The sequence below is a fragment of the Anomaloglossus baeobatrachus genome, chromosome 1 (assembly GCF_048569485.1).
Source record: "Anomaloglossus baeobatrachus isolate aAnoBae1 chromosome 1, aAnoBae1.hap1, whole genome shotgun sequence".
NCBI classification, from domain to species: domain Eukaryota; kingdom Metazoa; phylum Chordata; class Amphibia; order Anura; family Aromobatidae; genus Anomaloglossus; species Anomaloglossus baeobatrachus.
Window position 1 is genome coordinate 708,989,062 of NC_134353.1, and position 26,157 is coordinate 709,015,218.

At 47.0% G+C, this 26,157-nt stretch overlaps 1 protein-coding gene across 2 annotated transcripts in view; it reads left to right on the top strand.

Moving 5' to 3' along the window:
• Positions 1 to 26,157, top strand: part of DGCR2 (DiGeorge syndrome critical region gene 2) — a 122,816-nt gene that overhangs the window by 89,632 nt on the left and 7,027 nt on the right. For both annotated transcript variants that reach the window (XM_075321329.1, XM_075321339.1), the window contains 2 exons: positions 12,946 to 13,098; positions 24,454 to 24,690. In XM_075321329.1, the coding sequence (XP_075177444.1) occupies positions 12,946 to 13,098; positions 24,454 to 24,690 (390 nt within the window). The remainder of the gene's footprint in view (positions 1 to 12,945; positions 13,099 to 24,453; positions 24,691 to 26,157) is intronic.

Here is a 26,157-nt window from a genome sequence, read left to right on the forward strand (position 1 = left end):
GATGTAGAATACATGCTGAAGTCATCCTTCCACTTCTATCGGGTATATGTGACCAGTCAAGCCTGCTTTCCATAACTCCTATATACCGTATTTTTCGCTTTATAAGACACACTTTTGTTCCACCAAATTTTGGGGGAAAGTAGGGGGTGCGTCTTATAAACCGAATATAGGGGGGGGGGGTGTACATACACACATTATATATATATAATACTAGAAGGTGGCCCGATTCTACGCATCGGGTATTCTAGAATTTACGTATTGTGTAGTTCATGTATGATTTTTGTTATATATATATATATATATATATATATATATATATATATATATATATATATATATATATATATATATATATAGAGAGAGAGATGTTGTTGTCTGTAGTTACCAAGTGTTTGTGTAGGCGCTGTACATGTTCTGGGTGTTGTCTGGGTGTGACGGGGGTGAGAGCGGTGTTGTATGTGTGTTGCGTGTGTTGTGTTGTTTGTGGAGCGCTGTGTGTCTGTAGCGTTGTGTGTGTGTTGCGCGGTTTGTGTGTGTGTGGTGTGTTTTGGGGGGAGGTATGTTTTGTGCAATGTGTGTGTTGTGCGGTATGTGCGTATATTTGTGTGTGCCGCGGTGTTTGTGTGTTGGGTGTTGTGTGTGTGCAGCGTTGTCTGTGTGTGTGGGTGTCTGTGTAGGGCAGTTGTTTGTGGTTCCCAGTGTGTGTGTGTGTGTGTGTGTGTGTGTGGTGTGTTGTGCAGTGCGCGCGCGCGTGTGTGTGTGTGTGTGTGTGTGCATCAGCCTCTCTTCTCTCAGCCTACCTCTCCCAGCCTCCCTCCTCCCAGCCTCCCTCAGCATCAGCCTCCCTCTCCCAGCCTCCCCAGCATCAGCCTCCGCCAGCATCAGCCTCTCTCCTTCCAGCCTCCTCCAGCATCAGCCTCCCTCTCCCAGCCTTCCCCAGGATCAGCCTCTCTCCTCCCAGCCTCCGTCCTCCCAGCCTTCCCCAGCATCAGCTTTCCCCTCCCAGCCTCCCTCAGCATCAGCCTTCCCCAGCATCAGCCTCTCTCCTCCCAGCCTCAGCCTCTCTCCTTCCAGCCTCCCCCAGCATCAGCCTCTCTCCTTCCAGCTTCCCTCAGCATCAGCCTCCCCTTCCCAGCCTTCCCCAGGATCAGCCTCTCTCCTCCCAGCCTCCTTCCTCCCAGCCTCCCCCTCCCAGCCTCCCTCAGCATCAGCCTTCCGCTCCCAGTTTCCCCCAGCATCAGCCTCCCCATGCATCAGCCTCCACCAGCATCAGCCTCTCTCCTTCCAGCCTCCCCCAGCATCAGCCTCCCCTTCCCAGCCTTCCCCAGGATCAGCCTCTCTCCTCCCAGCCTCCTTCCTCCCAGCCTCCCTCAGCATCAGCCTTTCGCTCCCAGTCTCCCCCAGCATCAGCCTCCCCAAGCATCAGCCTCCACCAGCATCAGCCTCTCTCCTTCCAGCCTCCCCCAGCATCAGCCTCTCTCCTTCCAGCCTCCCTCAGCATTAGCCTCCCGTTCCCAGCCTTCCCCAGGATCAGCCTCTCTCCTCCCAGCCTCCTTCCTCCCAGCCTCCCTCAGCATCAGCCTTCCCCTCCCAGTCTCCCCCAGCATCAGCCTCCCCAAGCATTAGCCTCTCTCCTTCCAGCCTCCCCCAGCATCAGCCTCCCCAAGTATCAGCCTCCACCAGCATCAGCCTCCCTCGTCCCAGCCTCCCCCTCCCAGCCTCCCCCAGCATCAGCCTCTCTCCTCCCAGCCTTCCCCATGATCAGCCTCTCTGCTCCCAGCCTCCTCCAGCACGCCGTGCTCCTCTGCCGACACTCACACACCCGATCGCATCCACTCACACACACCCGATCGCATCCACTCACACACACCCGATCGCATCCACTCACACACACCCGATCGCATCCACTCACACACACCCGATCGCATACACTCACACACACAGACACTGACGATATCGCACATACGCGCTTATACTCACAACATCCGGGGATATCACATGCTTCTGGCCATGTGATCCTCCCGCAGGTCCTGGAAGCTCACAACAGCACAGTCCCGCCGCCGAGAAGCAAGCGATATCCCAGGATGTTGTGAGTATGTGGATGCGATGTGATGTGTGAGGTGTGTGTGATCTGATTTGTGTGTGTGTATGTGTGTGTGTGTGTGTATGTGTGTGTGCTGTTATGTGTGTGCTGTTATGTGTGTGCTGTTATGTGTGTGCTGTTATGTGTCTGTATTTTCCGCCGTTGCAGGACCTTGATGTGTGGATGCGATGTGATGTGTGTGAGAGTGAGTGTGAGCCAGTGTACACTGGTAACTATGATACACATCGGGTAACTAAGGGACCTTAGTTACCCGATGTGTATAATGGTTACCAGCTTTCACGGCCTCCGTCAAGATGCCAGCATCGCAAGGTTATGTGTGGCGCTGCTGGGATCGTGACGGAGCCGGTGTAGAAGCAAGCGATATCCCAGCATGTTGTGAGTGTGTGGATGTGATGTGTGAGAGTGAGTGTGAGAGTGAGTGTGAGAGTGAGTGTGATCTGATGTGTGTGTGTACTCACCTGGGAGTCGCGGCTCCGTGTCAGTTGGGGCAGAGCGAGCGTGCATTGCGTGAGGGGGGCGGGGCCTGCAGAGAGCCGGGGCGAGAGGCCAATCCGTGTGGGGGGGCGGGGCCATGGCGAGCCCAGCGGCCAATCAGCTTTGTGTCACCGTAAGGACACAATTTCGGAGCATGACAGACAGACAGACAGACAGACAGAATAAGGCAATTATATATATAGATATATATGTATATGTATATATATATATGTATGTATGTATATGTATATATATGTGTATGTGTGTATATATGTGTATATATATATATATATATATATATATATATATATATATATATATATATATATATGTATATATATATGTATATATATATATGTATATGTAATAATATATATATATATATATATATATAATATATATGTAATAATATATATATATATATATTGTAATATATACACACATACACACTGCAGGATCCGCTCTGGGGGCAGGTGACAGCTGCGAGCGGCAGCGTTTGACCTCCTGCTCCCGCTCATATAATATGCACAACCGCTGTCCATCAGCAGCGTGGTGCTGAAACTGCATCACGCTGGGGCAGCGGGGCATATTATATCTGCCTGCGCCCTCCTTTGATCGCACATGATCCCCCCCTGTGTTAGATATGGCCCCCGTGCTGCTGCCGATAGTAAAATAAAAAAGCTTTACTTACCTCCAGCGCTGATCTCCGGTCTCCTGCTGCTGCTGTATGTGATAAGGCACACAGAGATGATATCACTCTGCCGTGCCGATCACATGATCGGCAGCAAGAACCAGGAAGTAAGGAAGCCGGAGCTCAACTGTGAGGAGGGACAGCGCTGAGAAGGTAAGGAAAGAGTGTTTTATTTTATTATGGGCAGCAGCATGGGGGCATATCAAACACAGGGGAAATGTGCCATCTATAGGGGCCATGGGCAGCACACATGGGGGGCATATCTAACACAAGGGAGGTGTACCATCTATAGGGGCCATGGGCAGCACAGGGGGACATGTCCCCGCACAAGGGGGCTATATTCAATATAAGGGGGCCATATCCAAATTAAGGCTATGTGCGCACTTACCGGATTTTGCCGCGGATTTTTTGCGGTTTTGCTGCATGTTTCGCTGCAGAAAATGTTCATAACATCTCTGCAGTGAATCACCAGCAAAACCTATGGGCAAAAAAAATCCTGTGCGCACTAGGCGGAATTTGACAGCTGCATGTTTTGCTGCGGGATTCCCGCAGCAAAAACAATTGCATGTCACTTCTTTTCCGCACGTCGCTGCGGGATTTCACTACATTGACTCCAATGTTAATCGTGAAATCCCGCAGGGAATAACGCAGGCAGCAAATTCTGTGCGGTTCACTGCGTTTTCCTACGTTATTCCCTGCGGTATTTCGCAGTTTACCTTCGGTAATGTACATCGCCTGTCTGCGGTTTTGCAGGGAAGTGATGTCATTACAGGAAGAGGAAGCCGTGCAGAGAGTAAACACATACAGATCACAGACATAGAACACAGACACATAGAACACACAGAAAGAAAACGGAAATATAGAAAACAAAGAACGTGGGCTCCGCCGTATTTTTACCTTCCAGCCGAGGTAAGCACACAGCGGCGGCCCGGTATTCTCAGGCTGGGGAGGGAGAGGGGCAGGGTTAATGTCCCCGCCTCACTCCCCCTCCCGCAGCCGAGAATATCAGCCGCAGCTGCCCCGGGACTGTCGCATGCATTATGCGGCAGCACCGGCGTGTCCCCGGCTCTTCCTGCCGCCGTGTAGCAGTGGCAGCAGGGTAATACAAGGGGTTAATGATGGTGGGGGACCACCGCCATTAACTCCAGGCTTGATCATGGCAGCGTCTATGTGACAGCTGACATGATCAACCCGTAAGTAAAGTGAAAAAACACACAAACAGAAAAATCCTTTATTTTAAATAAAACAAACAAGCCTCGTTCACCATTTTATTAACCCCTTCCGCACCAAAGCTCCGGCGTAATCCACACAGCTCCGACGTCCTGCGCTGCTTACATCCAGCCGCGACTGTCAGACACAGCGCTGAATGAATGCAGCAGACAGCAGAGGTAATTACCGGTCATTTCCCACGGCCAGTAATGTGAACTCACTACCGACCGTGGGAAATACAGCGATCTGTCCTCTATCTATCCCTCTATCTATCTGTCTATCTATCTATCCCTCTATCTATTCTTCTGTCTATCTACTATCTCAGAATTAAATGACTTTTTTTTTTTTTTTTTCAATGTGCTTTATTGCATTGAATGCAATAAAGCACATCCCAACCCGCACGCGGCAATACCGCGGTCAAACCGCGGCAAACCGCATGCGGTTTTCGGGTGCGGTTTGCCGCGGTTTTTTACCGCGGGTGCGGTAATCTTTGAGAGCATGCGGAATTTTCTCAAGAAAATTCCATTTCCCAGTGCGCACATAGCCTAAGGGGGGGTAATTTTAGGATGGGGGGCTATGAGGGACATATACCCTATATGATTTGTTAGACGGACACTGGCATTATAAGATGGACCCAATTTAACATTAAAAAAAAAATCTCTTTTCCTTCACCAAATTTGGGGGTGCGTCTTATAATCAGGTGAGTCTTATAAAGCGAAAAATATGGTAAATGAAAGGAAAAAGCAGCTAGGGTTGGGGGAACCCTGCTCTCTGCATACTGTTGATTTGGTGTCTTTAGGCTATGTGTGCACTGAGTGTTTTTGCTTGTTTTTCCGGGTTTGTTTTTGTGCGTTTTTGGGTTCAAAACTGCACGACTTTGCTTCCCCAGCAAAGTCTATCACCTTTCATTTTTGCTGTCCACACACAGCTTTATTTTTTTTTTATTTTTTTTTAGCTGCGTTTTTGAGCTAAAAAAAAAAAATTGATATGTCAATTCTTTCCTGCGTTTTTCACCCATGCAATATTAGCCTTGGAAAAACGCAGCAAAACGCAGTGATAAGAAACGCAGCCAAAAGCACTGAAACGTGGTAAAAACGCATGCGTTTTTTTACCGGTGCGTTTTTGCAGCCAAAAAAGCGCTGTGTGTGCACATAGCCTTATCGTGTTGGGATTCATTTAGGGTTTTCTCAAGTTGCTTAGGTAGCCTGGATACAGTATTGTTAGAGCACACTAATTAAGTAAGCACAGAAATGACTAACGAGTACTAATTAGCAGTGATAAGCCTCAGATTAGCACAAGAATGATTTGATTGCTAACGATTGCACTCATTTTACAATCATAGTGCACACTGATCGGAAGGTGTATTTGGGCTTTGATCTTAGCTTGAACACAACTAAGCTGCTGCTGGCATAGAGCGCTCTACAGAAACGTATTATGGAGATATTGGGGTAATCCTACACAATCTCACAAGAAAAATAAACTATGTTGGCTTTAGAGGAACAAGTGCTGTATTAAGCCTGTAACATATTTAAAATGATTATCTTGAGCTTTTCTTATTTTATTGCTTTGTAGCTAAGAATTTCCAGCAAGTATTTGCGAACTACCTGCTTTTTATGCCCAGCTCCGATCTCTGCTGGCTCAGACCATCACATCGACAGAGCCTGTTCTCTTCCACTTTGCTCTGTTCAAGGGGCATTTCTGAAAAACAATTATACTTATTAGTCAAGTTCTCCCAAGGGGTTTCACTCCAAAAGAGGGAAAATCCCCTGTGAGGCAAAATGTTCAAGGATTGGGAGAGATATATAAATCTCCTCACAATATGATGATGACGCCTTGTAGTCCTGTAAAAGAAAGGTCAATACAAAGGCACATTCTCTGCATTGAAGTCAAGGTTGGTTCAGAGAGAGAGAGAGGTTTCATAAATCCAGTTTAAATAATGGTGTAAGCTATAACAATAGAGTAAGGGAGAAATGAATTACTACTTCAATCCAGGAGGAGTATGTATCAATTACTTTTGTCATTGTTGCGGCTATGGTTATCTTTGTCCAGTGATGAAATACAGTTTTTCCCTTCCTCTGGTGTGAGAATTGGTTCAGTTTTTTCATTTTGCAAAATTAACAGTTTTGTAGGGAAACCCCAGTGGTACTGTACTCCCCATTCACGGAGTTTAGTCGTGGTGTTAGTAAAGGCTCTCCTTAATGGAAACTTGTCACCACTTTTTTGGACTATAAGCTGCGGCCACCTCCACCGGGCTCTTATATACAGCATTCTAACATGCTGTATATAAGAGCCCAGGCCGCTGTGACAACGTAAAAATCACTTTTTAATACTTACCTAACGGTCGCTCTGCGGTGGAAGAGGGCCTAATGGGCGTTTCCGTTGTCCGGTGCGGGCGCCTCCCCTTTCGCCCATTTTCGTCCTCTTTCTGAAGCCTTTGTGCATGACGCGGCTACATCATACACACTCGCCGGTCCTGCTCAGGACCGGAATAATGGCAAGTGTGCATGACATCGGACCCGTCATGCACCGCGGCTAGAGAAGGAGAACAAAGATGGCCAAAAGAGGTGTTTTTTATGTTGTCACAGTGGCCTGGGTTCTTATTTATAGCATGTTAGAATGCTGTATATAAGAGCCCGGTGGTGGTGGCCGCAGCTTATACGCCAAAAACGTGGTGACCGGTTTCCTTTAAGTTCAGTTTGTTTTGACATGTCAATAAAAACTTTGATGTTTTTGTAGGGTTCAGGGAGTGAGCTATGTGTTCTTAAAGTAGCTCAATAATTTCTCCTTTGTTGCAAAGAAATAAAATCTCAAGATAACATCTCTAGGAACCCCTCATGCGATAAAGCTTGGTTTTGGCAAACAATGAATTCTGTCTATCATAGTATCAAACTCTGATAAGTTTGGGATGACTGCTAGCAATAACCGTTTAGTGTATTGGTCTAGTTCACTAGTTTGAACAGATTCAGGTACTCCTCTCGACTAAACATTGTTCCGCATAGATCTGTCTTCTAAAGGCTGCTTTACACGCTGCGATATCATGACTGATATCGCTAGCGTGCGTACCCGCCCCCATCGGTTGTGCGACACTGGCAAATCGCTGCCCGTGGCACAACATCGGGCAGACCCGTCACACTACTTACCTGCCTAATGATGTCGCTGTGACCGGCGAACAGTCTCCTTTCTAAGGGGGTGGTTTGTTCAGCGTCACAGCAGCGTCACTGAACCGCCGCCCAATAGAAGCGGAGGGGCGGGGATGAGCAGGACGTAACATGCCGCGCACCTCCTTCCTTCCGCATTGCGGGAGGACGCAGGTAAGGTGATGTTCCTTGTTCCTGCGGTGTCACACATAGCGATGTGTGCTGCCGCAGGAGCGACAAACTACTTCGTACACCGAGCAGCAGCGATAATCGAGAAGAGGGGGGCATGTCACCGATGAGCGATTTTGAACGTTTTTGCGACGATTCAAAATCGCTCATAGGTGTCACACGCAACGACATCGCTAAAGCGGCCGGATGTGCGTCACAAATTCTGTGACCCCAACGAGATCGCTTGAGCGATGTCGCAGCGTGTAAAGCCCGCTTTAGTTTGCTATTTTCCTTTTAAGTGAGTATATTTGAGTTTGCATATCCTTTTGGTCCTTCGATAAGATGCCCTCTCCTTAGAACTAGAACAAATAGATCCCATATACCGACTCATTATTATCCATATTTTCTTCACTACTAAAAACCTAATTGCAGCCAACTGGAATAAAATCGACGTCCCCGATATATCACAAATTGTTAAAACTCTCGCCCTTTATGAAAAATATGAAAAACATTGTTATTACAAATAATTTATGCGCCCCATATTACAAACGATGGAATCCATGGAACCAATTCCGAGAAGGGATGACGTGAGCAAGTATTTGTGCATCATAATCTACATCACGTAGGGGTATCTTCTTACAAATCATGAATAAATATGGTGATTTAATTTGTCGTCACAGATACGATTTATTCGCTCGCATGTAATTTGTATATAGGTTTTAGTTATATTTAATGATTGATTAAGCCTTGTTCTCCTAATTTTTCCTTCCTCCTGTCCCTGTTGCCCCAATTAAATTACACGACTTTCCACAGCCCAACCTTCCCTACATCCTTCCCATCCCTATCTTATACCTAACCCTTTATAGAAGCTTTAAGATATAAAAGTTTTTTGTGATCTATGTTGTATTCAATCATATTCAGCTATGAAATAGTATCAAATTCCTCCTCCCCGTTGCCTAACTGAAGGGAACTGGCTTTTAATCAGCATAATGTCTGCAGTATCGCCCCATCAACAGAGCAAAGAGGAAGAGGTGCTCTGTAGATGTGAGTCCATTGAAGCGGCAAAATCCCCGGTAGGTTCAGTTCACGACCACTCTGAGTAGTTGGAGATCGGCGCCGGGCAGATCAGTCAGGTAGTTATTAGCTATAAGAGACCAGTTCAGCTCACCAGAGTAGATCGGATATCTCAGAAGGTGTGATGCACGGAAAAAATTCAGACCGGTTCCTGAGCAGAAGCAATCCAGATTAGAAGACCAGTATCCGCATATCTGCGGATGCTGGCCTTCTTCTAATTTAGGTAGTTAGCAACTGCCTGTCAATAAATTCTTAGCTCCATAGTAAAAAATAATTAAAGTCCCAGATAACCTTCAATATGGATCTGTAATACAGTTGTCATCTGTGTTTCATCAGTTTTACTGATCAGTTTATAATAACTGGCTGTTTTCTAGGTAAGAAAGGTAGGGATTACAGTAGTCCATGTTGCGTCTTTAAAAATGCATAGAATACTGATAAAAAAACAGCAAAAAAAACAAGGTTTCCTTCATATGACTGTTTTTTTTTTTGTTTTTTTTTTTTAAAACTCCTTTCTCCTAATTGAAGATTTTACTCTAGGAAAAATACTTTCCCTTCAGATATTCTTAACAATATTGACACGCTTAGTGATCTTTGACTAGTCAATGACTAAAATAATCGGCCTCTTATAAAGGTTCGGTGTACAGTATATCATGCGGTTTGTTTTGCCAGTTACGTCTTCAGCCTGCTGCACGCAGTACAGAATGAATTATTGCTCTCCGGGAACTTGAGAGCAGTTTGTAAATGCAGCGTCTGCAATCTTGCCATTGCTGAAGCTTTGGAAAAGCTATTACACAGCAAGGAAACCTGGGGGGCTATCTGATGCCTAAAATATTTCTCGCAGTCAGAATTTTTTGGGCAATTGCCTGAATACAATAGAAGAATAGGATTAGCACATAAGCAGTTACATCTATATCACTGGCCTACAAAATTTAACTTTTTTATTAAATGCATGAAACAGGCAGTTTCTCCCCTGATTCCAATCCTGCTGTCGGAATTTTTCTACCCAGCAAGAATTTTGAATAAATAGTTTCCATTTTTTTTTTTTAACAGAAATTGCTTATTGTTTTTTTTTTTTTTTTTTTGTTCTTTTAATTAAAGAAAAAAAAAATACAAAATTTAGCTGCAGGTGCGTTCCCTTTTAGTCCCAAACAATAGTCTGCGTGCATTTTGGGTAACATTTCCCTTTTATAATGGCCTTCAAGTAACGCGATGTCCTGATGAAACCGCTCCGCATCACTGACATCACCAAGGTTATCGGGTAGATGGGGAGAGAGAATCTAAATGGGGTCCAGGAAATGTATCTTGAGACATATTGCGTCCCAATTCTTTGTAGTGTTTTAGTAACTTAGTCACAAGATCTTTATAGTTTGGTGCTTTATATGTTGCCAAGGAAGTTCATCACTACATTTTTGACAGACTCCCATGCCGGGGCCTCAGGCTCTCTTAAGCGGGCTTTACACACTGCGATATCGGTCCCGATATCGCTAGTGTGGGTACCCGCCCCCATCTGTTGCGCGACACGGGCAAGTCGCTGCCCGTGGCGCACAACATCGCCCCGACCCGTCACACATACTTACCTGTCCGGCGACGTCGCTGTGACCGGCGAACCGCCTCCTTTCTAAGGGGGCGGTCCGTGCGGCGTCACAACGACGTCACTGAGCGGCCGCCCAATAGAAGTGGAGGGGCGGAGATGAGCGGCACAACCCGCCCACCTCCTTCCTTCCGCATTGTGGCCGGGAGGCAGGTAAGGAGAGCTTCCTCGTTCTTGCGGCGTCACACGGAGCGATGTGTGCTGCCGCAGGAACGATTTTTGAGAATGGACCCCCATGTCACCGATGAGCGATTTTGCACTTTTTTGCAACGATGCAAAATCGCTCATCGGTGTCACACGCAACGGCATCGCTAATGCGGCCGGATGTGCGTCACCAAATCCGTCACCCCAACGAGTTTGCATTAGCGATGTCGTAGCGTGTAAAGCCCCCTTTAGTTTTGTGTCAAAAATGTTGTCATTCATAATTTCTATTTGTGGCCCCACGAAAATTCCCTTGATCTTTGCCTCGCTGATTTGCGGAAACTTGTTTCTGAGGTATGCAAAATCCTCGCAATCACGTTCCATAGTCTTGTCAAAGGTCTTCATCAGCCCAAGTTTTTTATGTGGAGTGGTGTATGACGTCATCTGCCGGCCTCTGTGTGGCTGGCCAGCTGCCGGCCTCTGTGTGGCTGGCCAGCTGCCGGCCTCTGTGTGGCTGGCCAGCTGCCGGCCGCTGTGTGGCTGGCCAGCTGCCGGCCTCTGTGTGGCTGGCCAGCTGCCGGCCTCTGTGTGGCTGGCCAGCTGCCGGCCTCTGTGTGGCTGGCCAGCTGCCGGCCTCTGTGTGGCTGGCCAGCTGCCGGCCTCTGTGTGGCTGGCCAGCTGCCGGCCTCTGTGTGGCTGGCCAGCTGCTGGCCTCTGTGTGGCTGGCCAGCTGCCGGCCTCTGTGTGGCTGGCCAGCTGCCGGCCTCTGTGTGGCTGGCCAGCTGCCGGCCTCTGTGTGGCTGGCCAGCTGCCGGCCTCTGTGTGGCTGGCCAGCTGCCGGCCTCTGTATACATGTGCAAAGGGCTTGTCACTGCCCGACACTAACAATACATTTCAATTGAAGGTGCGTCTAAGGAGTCCCATTCAACAGAAATATAGTGCTGTTGTTGACGGCCCCCTGGACTGGGCCGAGATTGTCAAGGGATCTATGGTGCTTGCTGTTCTCTGTGAGAGGACAGGACAAGATGAGGACTAGCATAGGCAGATTACTACAAGAAGGGGACAAGGATGGTTGACATTAGTACAAGAAGGGGACTGAGATGGGGGAGATTACTACAAGAAGGGGATTATAATGGTGCATTACTTCAAGATGAGGACCAGGATAAAAGGACATAACATTAAGATATAGACCAGAACGGGAACATTACTACAAGATGTTGGACAACTGTTTTTATAAGAAGATATTACTTACAAGAAGGGAATATAATGTAAAAAAAGTAAAAGCATGTAAAATAAAACTCAAAAGACATAACTTTTTTTTTTTCCCCCAACAAAAATTCTGTGTATATACATGTGTATATATATATATATATATATATATATATATATATATATATATATATATATATATAATTTATGCACACTGAAACAAAGTGCAAAATTGTATAACTATCATTTTAATTTTTTTTAATCCCTACACCATAGACTTTTTTTTGTTTTTTGTTTTTTTTTCCCCGCTCCACTTCTTTCAAGAGCCGTAACTTATTTTTATTATTTATTATTATTTTTATTTTCTGTCAATATTGCCATATAAGGGCTTATTTTTTGCGGGACGAGTTCTACTTTTAATTGAAACCATAAGTTTTACCATATAGTGTACTGGAAAACAGCAAAACAAAAATTGCGATTGCATGATTGTTTTTGGGATAGTTTATTCACAATGTTCACTATATGGTAAAACAGATGTGTCGCTGTGATGCCAAACATGTATAGCTTTACTTTTATCTAAGGAATTAAAAAAAATTCAGAAGTTTGTCACAAAAAAGCGCACTTTTTGCACCACTTTCCGTGATCTGTTGCGTTCTTATTTTTTGGAAAATATGGCTGTGATGTATTTTTTGTGTTTTCAACGGACGTTTTTAATGGTACCATTTTTGCGCATATGCTGCATTTTGATCACCTATTAACGCATTTTGCCCAAAATACTCAACGACCAAAAAACTTAATTTTGGCATTTGGAATTTTTTACCGCTACGCCGTTTACCGATCAGATTGATTGATTTTATATTTTGATCGGGCATTTCTGAACGCGGCAATACCATACATGTGTATTTTTTTAACCCTTTCATTTTCAATAGGGCGAATGGGGGTTGATTTGAACTTTTTTAGGGTGTTTTTTTTTTTTTTTTATCTTTAAAAACTTTTTTTTAATTTTACATTGCTGTAGTTTTGCATGTTTTTACAGCTATCAGAAATGAAGTTGATTAAATTTTTGTCATAAATTGTTTTCTTTACACTGCAATATTATAGTAAACATAATAAGCTGAAGACTAATCCAACTGTTCTGAATTTCTAGATGGAAGCAGCCTCTTTGATTCCATGGCCAGTGGTATGCGTCTGATTGTGAGCTGCATCTCTTCTTTCCTTATACTTTCTCTCCTGCTCTTCATGGTTCATCGGCTGCGCCAGAGACGGAGGGAGCGCATAGAGTCCTTAATTGGAGCGAATTGTAAGCAATGTTTCTGTGAATATGTTCTTTAAGTGTTTAGTACTGTTTGAAGATTAAATTGAATTTATTGATGCAAGTGACCTCACCAGTATGATTCGCAAATCTAAATAGGTCCAGAAACTGCAGATTACTTTCTCCATCCTAATGCCCCTATAGTAGTCATTGCTCTCTTTTCTTGATGGAATTTATAATGGCCCATTATGTATTGCTTTATTATTGAGATCTACGTATAACAGTATGTCACAAGCAATGAAAGCTGCCTGGATTTTATAATTATACTATTTAAGAAAAGTGCCGCTGTGAATTTAATAAAAAAAATTAAATTAAATTATGCTCGTGGAAAGAAGAATGATCCCAGTACTTCAATGTACAGTACCCAATGCCTCCTAAAAATGAAGGGTCAAGATTAGAGTTGAGCGGATTGCTAATAATCCGGGTCCGACGGATCACTGTGGGGTTGACACGGAAGTATGAGAGAGAGCGCGAATGAGAGAGAGAGAATCCATGGACGAGGACATGAAACTCCGCTTCCTACTGGGGGAAGAGGAATCAATGGTGGAGATCGCCGCCCAATATGTCACCACATGTCATAAGCTGAGGGGAACCTAAGACCCATAAATGGACTTTCAGAGCCCAAATTGTGCCCCCAACTCCCCATAACCCTGATCCCCTCCCACCACACTTACTGTATGTCTCCTGCTTTAGCAACACTAATTGTATTTTGGTCCTGCAAATAAAGCATATTTGAATTTGAGAGAATGAGAGAGAGAGAATGAGAGAGAGAATCACGGAGAGAGAACGAGAGAGAGAGAATGACGGAGAGAGAATGACGGAGAGAGAATGACGGAGAGAGAATGACGGAGAGAGAATGACGGAGAGAGAATGACGGAGAGAGAATGACGGAGAGAGAATGACGGAGCGAGAGAGAATGACGGAGCGAGAGAGAATGACGGAGCGAGAGAGAATGACGGAGCGAGAGAGAATGACGGAGCGAGAGAGAATGACGGAGCGAGAGAGAATGAGGGAGCGAGAGAGAATGAGGGAGCGAGAGAGAATGAGGGAGCGAGAGAGAATGAGGGAGCGAGAGAGAATGAGGGAGCGAGAGAGAATGAGGGAGCGAGAGAGAATGAGGGAGCGAGAGAGAATGAGGGAGCGAGAGAGAGAGATGCAGAGTCCACATTTGTTTTCTCTGAAAGCCCATGGCATATACTGCTACAATCGTGAATCCAATGTCTGATTCATTCTGCCCATAATTCAGGGGGCATGAATCCCTTGACTGGTTACTTTTAAGAAAACCTGTGAATGGCCACTAATGAGGGGTATACCAAAAAAGTCAGAGCGTACCTATGTGAATAGGTGAGTAATCAGCCAATGTTTAAAAAAAAAAAAAAAAAAATCTTTGTTCAAAATCGATTAAAAACAAAATAAAATGAAAAAAGATGGTCACTAAGAAAACTCAGGACTGGGAAGATCACCCCATAATTATAAAATATTAGTGATATATACACAAAACGTAATTGAATTCCAGTCCACATTGTGGCCTCAAAGCACTGTGGAAAAAGACAGCGGAATATAAATAAGGACTGAGAATAAATACATTGCACAGAAAATGTCTGGAAAATGCGGTCTGTCAAAAGGGTTATTAACATAGCAGAAAATATAATAAAAATATATAGATGAGGAATGGTGAAAATACAAAAAGATCAAAGTGGATATATGGGGATAAAATATGTATAATTTGACCACAAGATGGCCCCAGAGAGCCGTATAAAACTGCAAGATATGGATATCAGAATGAATGTGTGTAGGACAATGGCTATGTCAAGTAGCATCTGCAAAATGCTGTCTGATAGATTCACACAGTTGCATGAAAAAATGGCAAATACCATGTAGGTGCAGAATATAATAAAACAAACAAGAATTCTACAAATAAATGCAGAACTGCAGTCTGCGAGGCACCAACCAAGGAAAAGGAAGAAGAGTAACGGCAATAGTTAAATGACTGAATGTCAAACAAGAAGTGTTACAAAAATATTCATAACAGTCAGGTGGACGGGAAGGAAATGGTGTACAATGTATGTTACCTAGAAAATAAGCATCACACTAAGAAAGGTAAGTATGGGATGAATCCAGCCTTGGCAGGGTTAGGAAGGCACCCTAATGCACGTTTCGCATTGTGCTTCGTCCTGGAGGTGATGGTAGGTTATATATGCCACACACTTATACAAGACTCTTTCCCCCCCCTGCCCAACTCCCCCCCCCCCCCCCCGCCCTCCCCCTCCCCTACCCTCCCCTCTCCCCTCCACCCTGCCCTCCACTCCCCTCTCCCTTCCCCTCCCCTCCCCTCTCCCTTCCCCTCCCCTCCCCCCTCCCCTTCCTAACAAACAGTGATGGTGCTCAATTGTCCTGAACCATGCACTGGAATTGCACAGCCCGGCATCTGACGTCACCACTACCTGCACTCACCAGCAGGGCTGTGGAGTCGGTAAGCCAAACCTTCGACTCCGACTCCTCAAATTCTCTTGCACCGACTCCGACTCCGGCTCCGACTCCGACTCCTACATATATTGCTTATAGTTAGGTGAAAAATTTATTGTAGTACATGAATATGTGTATGTGAACATTAGACATTTAATAATTTTTATGATACAATAATCAAGATATTTGGATAGAACATAAAATATATTTATTGGATACAACTTTAGAACACAAAAAACTGTAATAAATTGTAAATATGTAATACACTATGTAATATACAGTAGATTACATATATATCTTGTGTGTGTATATACACTGTGTATATATATATAATATTACATATTTACAATTTATTAGTTTTTTGTGTTCTAAAGTTGTATCCAATAAATATTTTATGTTCTATCCAAATATCTTGATTATTGTATCATAAAAACAATTAAATGTCTGATTTTCACATTATACTACAATACATTTTTCACTTAAATATAAGCATTATACTAAATGTTATTTTCTTCGGCGCTCTATTGGGAGACCCAGACGATTGGGTGTATAGCACTGCCTCCGGAGGCCACACAAAGCAATTACACTAAAAAGTGTAAGGCCCCTCCCCTTCTGGCTATACACCCCCAGTGGGATCACTGGCTCACCAGTTTTCTGCTTTGTGCGAAGGAGGTCAGACATCCACGCATAGCTCCACTGTTTGTAGTCAGCAGTAGCTGCTGGCTCTATCGGATGGAAGAAAAGAGGGCCCATATGGGGCCCCCAGCATGCTCCCTTCTCACCCGCGGTGGTGCTTGTAAGGTTGAGGTACCTATTGCTGGTACAGAGGCTGGAGCCCACATGCTGTTTTCCTTCCACATCCCCTGGAGGGCTCTGTGGAAGTGGGATCTTGCCGGCCCCCAAGCCCTGGGGCCGGGCTCCATCCACAGACCCAGAGAACCTGCTGGATTTGGAGCGGGAGTGCCGTTCAGGGACAAGGCCCTGCAACTTTCAGGTACTCTGTGTCCCCGGCAGGCACGGACACTCTCAAGGCTTGCTGAGCGTTATAGTGCACCGGGGACAGTAGCGCTGTACGCTGGGGTTAGGTCACTGCAGCTTTGCTGAGTGACGTTATATGTTGGGAACTACTGCGCCGACCGCTCCTGGAGCGGCGGCGCAGCTGCGGCCGGGGACTTGGCGCCGACCGCGCTTTTACGGCGGCGGCGCTTCTAACTTTAGCCCCCGGCTTCTGCGGCCTAGCGCCGCTTCGTTCCCGCCCCCACCCTGTCAATCAGGGTAGGGGAGAGACGCTGCTCAATTGGCAGCGCCGAGGGCTGGAGCTTTATTTACATGCTCCAGCCCTCTCACTAGGCACAGGGGGAAGCAGACTTCCCGCTCTTCGTCGGTGTACGCCCAGGGCCCGCCCCCCCTCTTCACAAGGACGCCGGCAGCCATTACACATGCGATCTGGCTGGGGAAAGGCAGCAGGCTCTGGGAGACCCAGACTAGAGGGATTTCTGGCGACCACACACCGCTCCTAAGCGGGCGGTAAGCTGCACAGTAGTGCTGGCCCCACTAGTGCCTCAGTGATATATTAGTGTACTTCTTTCTTGGTACCATATATATATATATATATATATTTATATAGTGCACTGTAAGGTCGCTTCTTGGCTGGACACCCTGTACTGCTCTAAGGAGGCAGCAACATGTCATCCGCAAAACGCAAGGCTGCCAAGGCACGGGCTGTGTACACTGTTTGTACTGCATGTGGGGCTGATCTACCGGCAGGCTCCAATGATTCACATTGTGTGCAATGTTCAGTCCCAGTGGCACTTCGTCAGCCAGAGCCTATTGTGGTGGTAGCCCAGGCAGAGACGCCTGTGAACCCTGCCCCGGTGACGGGGACAGACTTTGCAGTGTTTGCTGATAAAATGTCTGTGACTATGACAAAAATCCTGGAGACCTTGCAGGCCAGGCCAGTTCCTCAGACCATGGACACTGCTGTGTCTATGCTCTCCGGTCCCCCTCAGTTGGAACTAATCCGTACTTCAAGGGGGTCTCAAGCATCACAAGCCGAAGTCTCTGACTCAGATGACAGTCCCAGGCAGCCTAAGCGAGCTCGCTGGGAAAGACCCTCGACGTCATCACACTGCTCAGGGTCTCAGCGAGAAGAGTCTCTCTGTGATGAGACTGAGGACGGTGATCAGGATTCTAATCCTGAGGCCCCTCTCAATCTGGATGCCCCTGATGGTGACGCCATGGTTAATGACCTTATATCGGCGATTAATAGACTGTTGGATATTTCTCCCCCAGCCCCTTCTGCAGAGGAGGCAGCTGCACAGCAGGAGAAGTTCCATTTCCTGTATCCCAAGCGTAAATTAAGTGCTTTTTTGGACCACTCTGACTTCAGAGAATCAATCCAGAAGCACGACGCTCATCCAGACAAGCGTTTCTCTAAACGTTCTAAGGATACCCGTTATCCTTTTCCCTCTGAAGTGGCCAAACGCTGGACCCAGTGCCCAAAGGTGGATCCCCCAATTTCCAAGCTTGCGGCTAGATCCATAGTCGCAGTAGAGGATGGCGCTTCACTTAAAGATGCCAACGACAGACAGATGGACCTTTGGTTAAAATCTGTCTATGAAGCTATCGGCGCGTCGTTTGCTCCAGCATTCGCGGCCGTGTGGGCACTACAAGCTATTTCAGCTGGTTTAGCACAGGTGGATGCTATCATGCATCCAGCAGTGCCGCAGGTGGCGTCCCTAACTTCGCAAATGTCTGCGTTTGCGACCTATGCTATCAATGCTGTCCTAGAATCTACGAGCCGTACCTCTATGGCGGCCGCCAATTCTGTGGTTTTGCGCAGAGCCTTATGGTTAAAGGACTGGAAAGCAGATGCTGGTTCCAAAAAATGCTTAACCAGCTTGCCATTATCTAGAGACAGACTGTTTGGTGAGCCATTGGCTGAAATCATAAAACAGTCCAAGGGTAAGGACTCTTCCTTGCCACAGCCCAGAGCAAGTAAACCTCAACAGAAAAAGTGGCAGTCGAGGTTTCGGTCCTTTCGAGGCTCGGGCAAGGCCCAATTCTCCTCGTCCAAACGACTCAGAAAGGACAAGGGAGCTCAGATTCCAGGCGGGCTCACTCACGCCCCAGGAAAGCAAATGGAGGAACCGCTTCCAAGGCGGCTACCTCATGACTTTTCGGCCTCCTCCCTCCGCATCCTCGGTCGGTGGCAGGCTCTCCCGCTTTTGCGACATTTGGCTGTCACAGGTCAAAGAGCCGGTGGGTAACAGACATTTTGTCTCGCGGGTACAGAATCGAGTTCAGTTCTCGGCCTCCACTTCGGTTCTTCAGAACCTCCCACACCCCAACCGAGCAGATGCCCTGCTGCAGGCGGTGGACTCTCTAAGGCAGAAGGAGTCGTGATCCCTGTCCCCCCCATCAGGAACGGGGGCGAGGATTTTACTCCAATCTCTTTGTGGTTCCAAAAAAGGACGGCTCCTTCCGTCCTGTTCTGGACCTAAAACTGCTCACAAGCATGTGAACGCCAGGCGGTTCCGGATGGAATCCCTCCGCTCAGTCATTGCCTCAATGTCCCAAGGAGATTTCCTAGCATCAATAGACATCAAAGATGCTTATCTCCACGTGCCGATTGCTACGGAGCACCAACGCTTTCTACGCTTCGTGATAGGAGACGACCATCTTCAGTTCGTGGCTCTGCCATTTGGTCTGGCGACAGCCCCTCGGGTGTTCACCAAGATCATGGCAGCAGTGGTAGCAGTCTTGCACTCTCACGGACACTCTGTGATCCCTTACTTGGACGATCTACTGGTCAAGGCACCCTCTCAGGAGGCATGCCAACTCAGCCTGAATTTTGCACTGGAGACTCTCCAGGCGTTCGGGTGGATCATCAACTTCCCAAAGTCAAATCTGTCACCGACCCAATCACGAACGTATCTTGGCATGGAGTTTCATACTCTCTCAGCGATAGTGAAGCTTCCGCTGGACAAGCAGCGGTCTCTACAGACTGGGGTGCAGGCTCTCCTTCAAAGTCAGTCGCACTCCTTAAGACGCCTCATGCACTTCCTCGGGAAGATGGTGGCGGCAATAGAGGCGGTTCCGTTTGCGCAGTTTCATCTGCGTCCACTCTCAATGGGACATTCTCCGCCAATGGGACGGGAAGTCGACATCCCTGGACAGGAAAGTCTCCCTTTCCCAGACGGCCAAGGACTCGCTGCAGTGGTGGCTCCTTTCCACCTCATTATCACAGGGAAGATCCTTCCTACCACCGTCCTGGGCGGTGGTCACGACAGACGCGAGTCTGTCAGGGTGGGGAGCAGTGTTTCTCCACCACAGGGCTCAGGGTACGTGGACTCAGCAGGAGTCCAGCCTTCAGATCAATGTTCTGGAAATCAGAGCAGTGTTTCTTGCCCTACTAGCCTTCCAGCAGTGGCTGGAAGGGAAGCAGATCCGAATTCAATCGGACAACTCCACAGCGGTGGCATACATCAATCACCAAGGGGGGACTCGCAGTCGGCAAGCCTTCCAGGAAGTCCGGCGGATTCTGATGTGGGTGGAAGCCACGGCCTCCACCATATCCGCAGTTCACATCCACGGCGTAGAAAACTGGAAGCAGACTTCCTCAGTCGCCAGGGCATGGACGCAGGGGAATGGTCCCTTCACCCGGACGTGTTTCAGGAAATCTGTCGCCGATGGGGAAGGCCGGACGTCGACCTAATGGCGTCCCGGCACAACAACAAGGTCCCAACCTTCATGGCACGGTCTCGCGATCAAAGAGCTCTAGCAGCAGACGCCCTAGTGCAAGATTGGTCGCAGTTCCGGCTCCCTTATGTGTTTCCACCTCTGGCACTCTTGCCCAGAGTGCTACGCAAGATCAGATCCGACTGCAGCCGCGTCATACTCGTCGCTCCAGACTGGCCGAGGAGGGCGTGGTATCCGGATCTGTGGCATTTCACGGTCGGCCAACCGTGGGCACTACCAGACCGACCAGACTTACTGTCCCAAGGGCCGTTTTTCCATCGGAATTCTGCGGCCCTCAACCTGACTGCGTGGCCATTGAGTCCTGGATCCTAGCGTCTTCAGGCTTATCCCAAGGGGTCGTTGTCACCATGAGACAGGCTAGGAAGACCACGTCTGCTAAGATCTACCACAGAACGTGGAGGATATTCTTATCCTGGTGCTCTGCTCAGGGAGTGTCTCCCTGGCCATTTGCATTACCTACCCTTCTTTCTTTCCTGCAATCTGGGTTAGAAAAAGGTTTGTCGCTCGGCTCCCTTAAAGGACAAGTCTCGGCGCTATCCGTTTTTTTTCAGAAGCGTCTAGCACGACTTTCTAAGGTGCGCACGTTCCTACAGGGGGTTTGCCATATCGTTCCCCCGTACAAGCGGCCGTTAGATCCATGGGATCTGAACAGGGTACTAGTTGCCCTCCAGAAGCCGCCCTTCGAGCCTCTGAAGGAGGTTTCACTTTCTAGACTATCACAGAAAGTGGCTTTTCTGGTAACGATCACATCTCTTCGGAGAGTGTCTGAGCTAGCAGCGCTGTCTTCCAAGGCTCCCTTCCTGGTCTCCACCAGGACAAGGTAGTGCTGCGCCCCATTCAGGAGTTTCTCCCGAAGGTGGTATCCTCTTTTCATCTTAATCAGGATATCTCTTTGCCTTCGTTTTGTCCTCATGCAGTTCATCGGTATGAGAAGGATTTACATTTGTTAGATCTGGTGAGAGCACTCAGAATCTACATTTCCCGCACGGCGCCCCTGCGCCGTTCGGATGCACTCTTTGTCCTTGTCGCTGGTAAGCGCAAAGGGTCGCAGGCTTCTAAGGCCACCCTGGCTCGATGGATCAAAGAACCAATTCTTGAAGCCTACCGTTCTGCGGGGCTTCCGGTCCCATCAGGGCTGAAGGCCCATTCTACCAGAGCCGTGGGTGCGTCCTGGGCATTGCGACACCAGGCTACGGCTCAACAGGTGTGCCAGGCAGCTACCTGGTCGAGTCTGCACACTTTCACCAAACATTATCAGGTGCATACCTATGCTTCGGCGGACGCCAGCCTAGGTAGAAGAGTCCTGCAGGCGGCAGTTGCCTCCCCGTGGGGAGGGCTGTCTTTGCAGCTCTAACATGAGGTATTTCTTTACCCACCCAGGGACAGCTTTTGGACGTCCCAATCGTCTGGGTCTCCCAATAGAGCGCCGAAGAAGAAGGGAATTTTGTTACTTACCGTAAATTCCTTTTCTTCTAGCTCTTATTGGGAGACCCAGCACCCGCCCTGTTGTCCTTCGGGATTTTTGGTTTGTTTGCGGGTACACATGTTGTTCATGTTGAACGGTTTTCAGTTCTCCGATGTTACTCGGAGTGAATTTGTTTAAACCAGTTATTGGCTTTCCTCCTTCTTGCTTTTGCACTAAAACTGGTGAGCCAGTGATCCCACTGGGGGTGTATAGCCAGAAGGGGAGGGGCCTTACACTTTTTAGTGTAATTGCTTTGTGTGGCCTCCGGAGGCAGTGCTATACACCCAATCGTCTGGGTCTCCCAATAAGAGAGCTAGAAGAAAAGGAATTTACGGTAAGTAACAAAATTCCCTATTTAGTAAAATATTCAGCACATTCTGCATTGCACTCCTGTCCCCAATTTATTATATATTTTAGGAGTCGGAGTCGGTGCATTTTATACCGACTCCGACTCCACCAAAATGAGCTCCGACTCCGACTCCGACTCCACGACTCCGACTCCGACTCCACAGCCCTGCTCACCAGATGCATCAAGGTGAGGGTGGGGATAGGCAAGGGATAAGACATGTAACAAAGGCAACCAGCACATGACCGGGCAGCTGTAACGCACACTGCTGAAGGGGGTGATGGTACAGTTCTAGATGTCCCTCTGGCGCCATCTTGTGGTCTAATGTATATCAGATTGCAACTTTGCACAAAGTGAGATAGATAGATATAGATATATAGATATAGATATATTATATATATATATATATACCGTATTTTTCGGACCATAAGACGCACTTTTTTTCCTCCAAATTTGGGAGGAAAGTGTGGGGTGCGTCTTATGGTCTGAAGCTGCGGGGTAGGGAGCTGTGGGGATCTGCGCTATGCAGTGGGATCACAGGAGGCAGGGAGGGTCACTGCTGCAGGAAGCCGGCGCTGGAGAAACCACGTGTGCCCGCTGCTTAAAGTAAGTGAATATTCATTAGCTGCTCCCCGCCCACCTCTCTCTGCAGTCAGCGGGGGTGAGGAGCAGCTAATGAATACTTGTTTAATGTAAACAACGGACACACGTGGGAGCTCCAGCCCCCGGCTTCCTGCAGCGGCTGGGGAGACTGTGTGTCCACTGTTTACTAGGAGGCAGGAGCAGGGTGCCGCTGCAGTCATGTATGGCCCGGAGGAAGTGCAGATCACTGCAGTGTCCAGGCCAGAGCACGGCATACCTTCACAGCACAGCCGCAGGCTCTGTGCTGAGGGCTCAAATTACTTTCACTTTGCTCCTGCCTTTGCTCAGTCTCCCGTAGCTGACAAGGACCTACAGTGATGTAATGCAGAGGGGTGGGCCAGAGCAGCACAGAACAGCACAGTGCCCTGCCTCTTCATTACATCACTGCAGGTCCTCTTCAGATATGGGAGACTTTGTAATGCCAGGACCAAACTGAAGCATGGTGAGCTTCACATCCGTAAAAGTAAGGCAATAAATAGTATAGTATATAAAGGCATTACTGTACACCTGGATGGGGTTGGATCATATATATATATTTACACACACACACACACACACCATATAACTATATACCCACACACACTATATAACTATATACACACACACACACTATATATATAATATATATATATATAATGTGTGTATAGATATAGAGAGAGAGATAGATATAGAGAGATAGATATAGATATAGAGAGAGCGATAGATATATATATAGATATAGATATAGATATAGATATAGATATATATATATATATATATATAGATATATATATATATATATATATATATATATATATATATATATATATATATATAGACACACACACACACACACACACAAACACACTATAACTATATATACACACACACACACACAATATAAATATATATATATATATATATATATATATATATATATATACACACACACACACACACCAGATTGGAGGATCACACATTTAATGATGGGGAACATACATATTCCACAATGGGGGCCATATATACCTGGAAGGTACCCAGAATGGGGGATATAAGGACAGAATTTGGGGATATTATTACCTCAGTAACACTGTCAGCAGTAAAATAACAGTGTGTCATGACCACATTCTTTTACTTTAATTTTATTTTTTTCTATTTTTTCCTCCTCTAAAACAAGGGTGCGTCTTATAGTCCAGTGCGTCTTATAGTCCGAAAAATACGGTATATATCTATATCTATTATAATATATAATTACAATATTGTCCATTTATCCACCTTGATCTTTTTGTATTTCCACGATTCTACGTTTAGACAATTTTTTACACAGGTATTGTGATGTGTTTATTCTGACTGTCATTATTTATATTTTGCTGTCTTTATATGGTCTTTTGTGGCCACTTTGAGGACTGGAATTGAATTCATTTTGCCTATGTATCACTAATATTTTAATATTATCTGGTGATTCCTTGGGTTTTTCTTATTCAAAATCCATTAGGATGGTAACTAAAGATCTATTTTTGATAACATTGGCTGATTACTCACCTATTCATATAGGTATTGGTTACTTTTAAGAGTAAATTTGAGTGTTACTTCTTCACTCAAGTATACCGAAATAAGCATGGTGATTTTTAGCATATTATATGTAAAATGCATATAATGGATATCTTCTTCTTTTCTCTCACAGTACATCATTTTAACTTGGGCCGTAGAATGCCAGGTTTTGATTATGGACCGGATGGGTTTGGTACTGGCCTGACCCCACTCCACCTTTCTGATGATGGCGAGGGTGGAGCCTTTCATTTTCATGAACCACCTCCTCCGTATACTGCATATAAATACTCAGACATCCATCCCCCAGACGGTCCACCACCACCATATGAAGCTTCAATATGTCCAGATATCATTCTTTGCTCAACAACTGGTGAGTACTTTTACAATTTGCCAAACCAAGGGTAATGTTATATAGTTGGGTCCAGAAATGTTTGGACAATGACACGTTTGGTCATTTTACCTCTTACCAAAACATATTCAACCTACAGTTATGTATATGTAAATTGGCTATATATAATCAATATGGGATTAATGTGCAGACTCTCCTCTTTAATTTGAAGGTATTCACATGCTAAGTGGAGTATGGGTTTAGGAATTACAGCTCTTTAATATGTAGCGGTCTCTTTTTTTCAAGGGCCGAAACGTAGTTGGACACTTATCTTAAATGCACTTCAATGGGATGCATGGGCTAGTCCCTCATGAATGCATCAATTAAGTAGGGAAAAGATCTGGAGCTGATTCCAGGTGTGGCATTTGCGTTTGTAGCTGTTGCTTGTTCTTCTTGTAAGAGAAAGCTTCTATGCCTGAACACACAGAGCATCAATAAAGATGCACCGAGGCCGTGTTGCTCCATATTAACCCCTTCACGACCGCGGGCCGTAAAATTACGTCCTATTTTAACGTGACTTAACGACCAGGGACGTAATTTTACGGCCTAAACTTCATTTGATTGCCGTGGCCATAGCAACGGCTTTCAAATGATGTCCCCTGCTGTTTCTTACAGCAGGGGACCTTTGCTTGACCCCAGGGGGGGCGGCATCGCCACCCCCTATCGACGATCGATGTGATTGGCTGTTCAAATCTGAACCGCCAACCACATCGATCGCACTAATTTCGGCAAAAATAATGCCCGAATTAGTGCGATCCTGTGAGATCCAGCTATGAGATGCCGCAGCTGCTGCAGCATATCATAGGTGGACCTCAAACATGCCGCCCCCAGCCCCTGCAGCACTGATTGGAGCGATCGTGCTATGACGCGCAATCGCTCCAATCAGTGTGCAGTGGGGCGGTCTGATCTGGAGGTGGCCGCCCTCCCCAGGCCTGTGTTGGTTTGGGAAGCCCTCCCCCAGCATGTTTGCGGCGTGCACTGGCTGGTACTTGTAGTACCACACAACGCTGCTGCCGCCGCCCGATCGCCGCTCCTGCCCCACTTGAGTATTGCGCGCCTGATAGCCCCTGCGCGCTCCTGTGATGGCCCTGCCCCCTGCCGATGTGTCCCCCCGATCTGCTCCCCGCCACGATCTGCCCCTCTGCTGCGATCTGCCCCCCTGCCACAATGTGCCCCCCTGCTGCAATCTGCTTCCTGCTGCGATCTGTCCTCTGCCATGATGTGCCCCACTGCTGCGATCTGCCTCCTGCCGCAATCTGCCCCCCTGCTGCCATCTGCCTCCCTGCTGCGATATGCCCCCTGCCGCTGCGAGCCCTCCCCCAACATGTCTGCAGCGTGCAGTGGCTGGTACTTGTGGTACCACGCCACCGCCGCCGCCGCTGCTGCTGCTGCACGTGAGTGCTGTGCTCACTTTGCAGCCCGTGCGCGCTCCCGTGGTGCCCCTGCGCG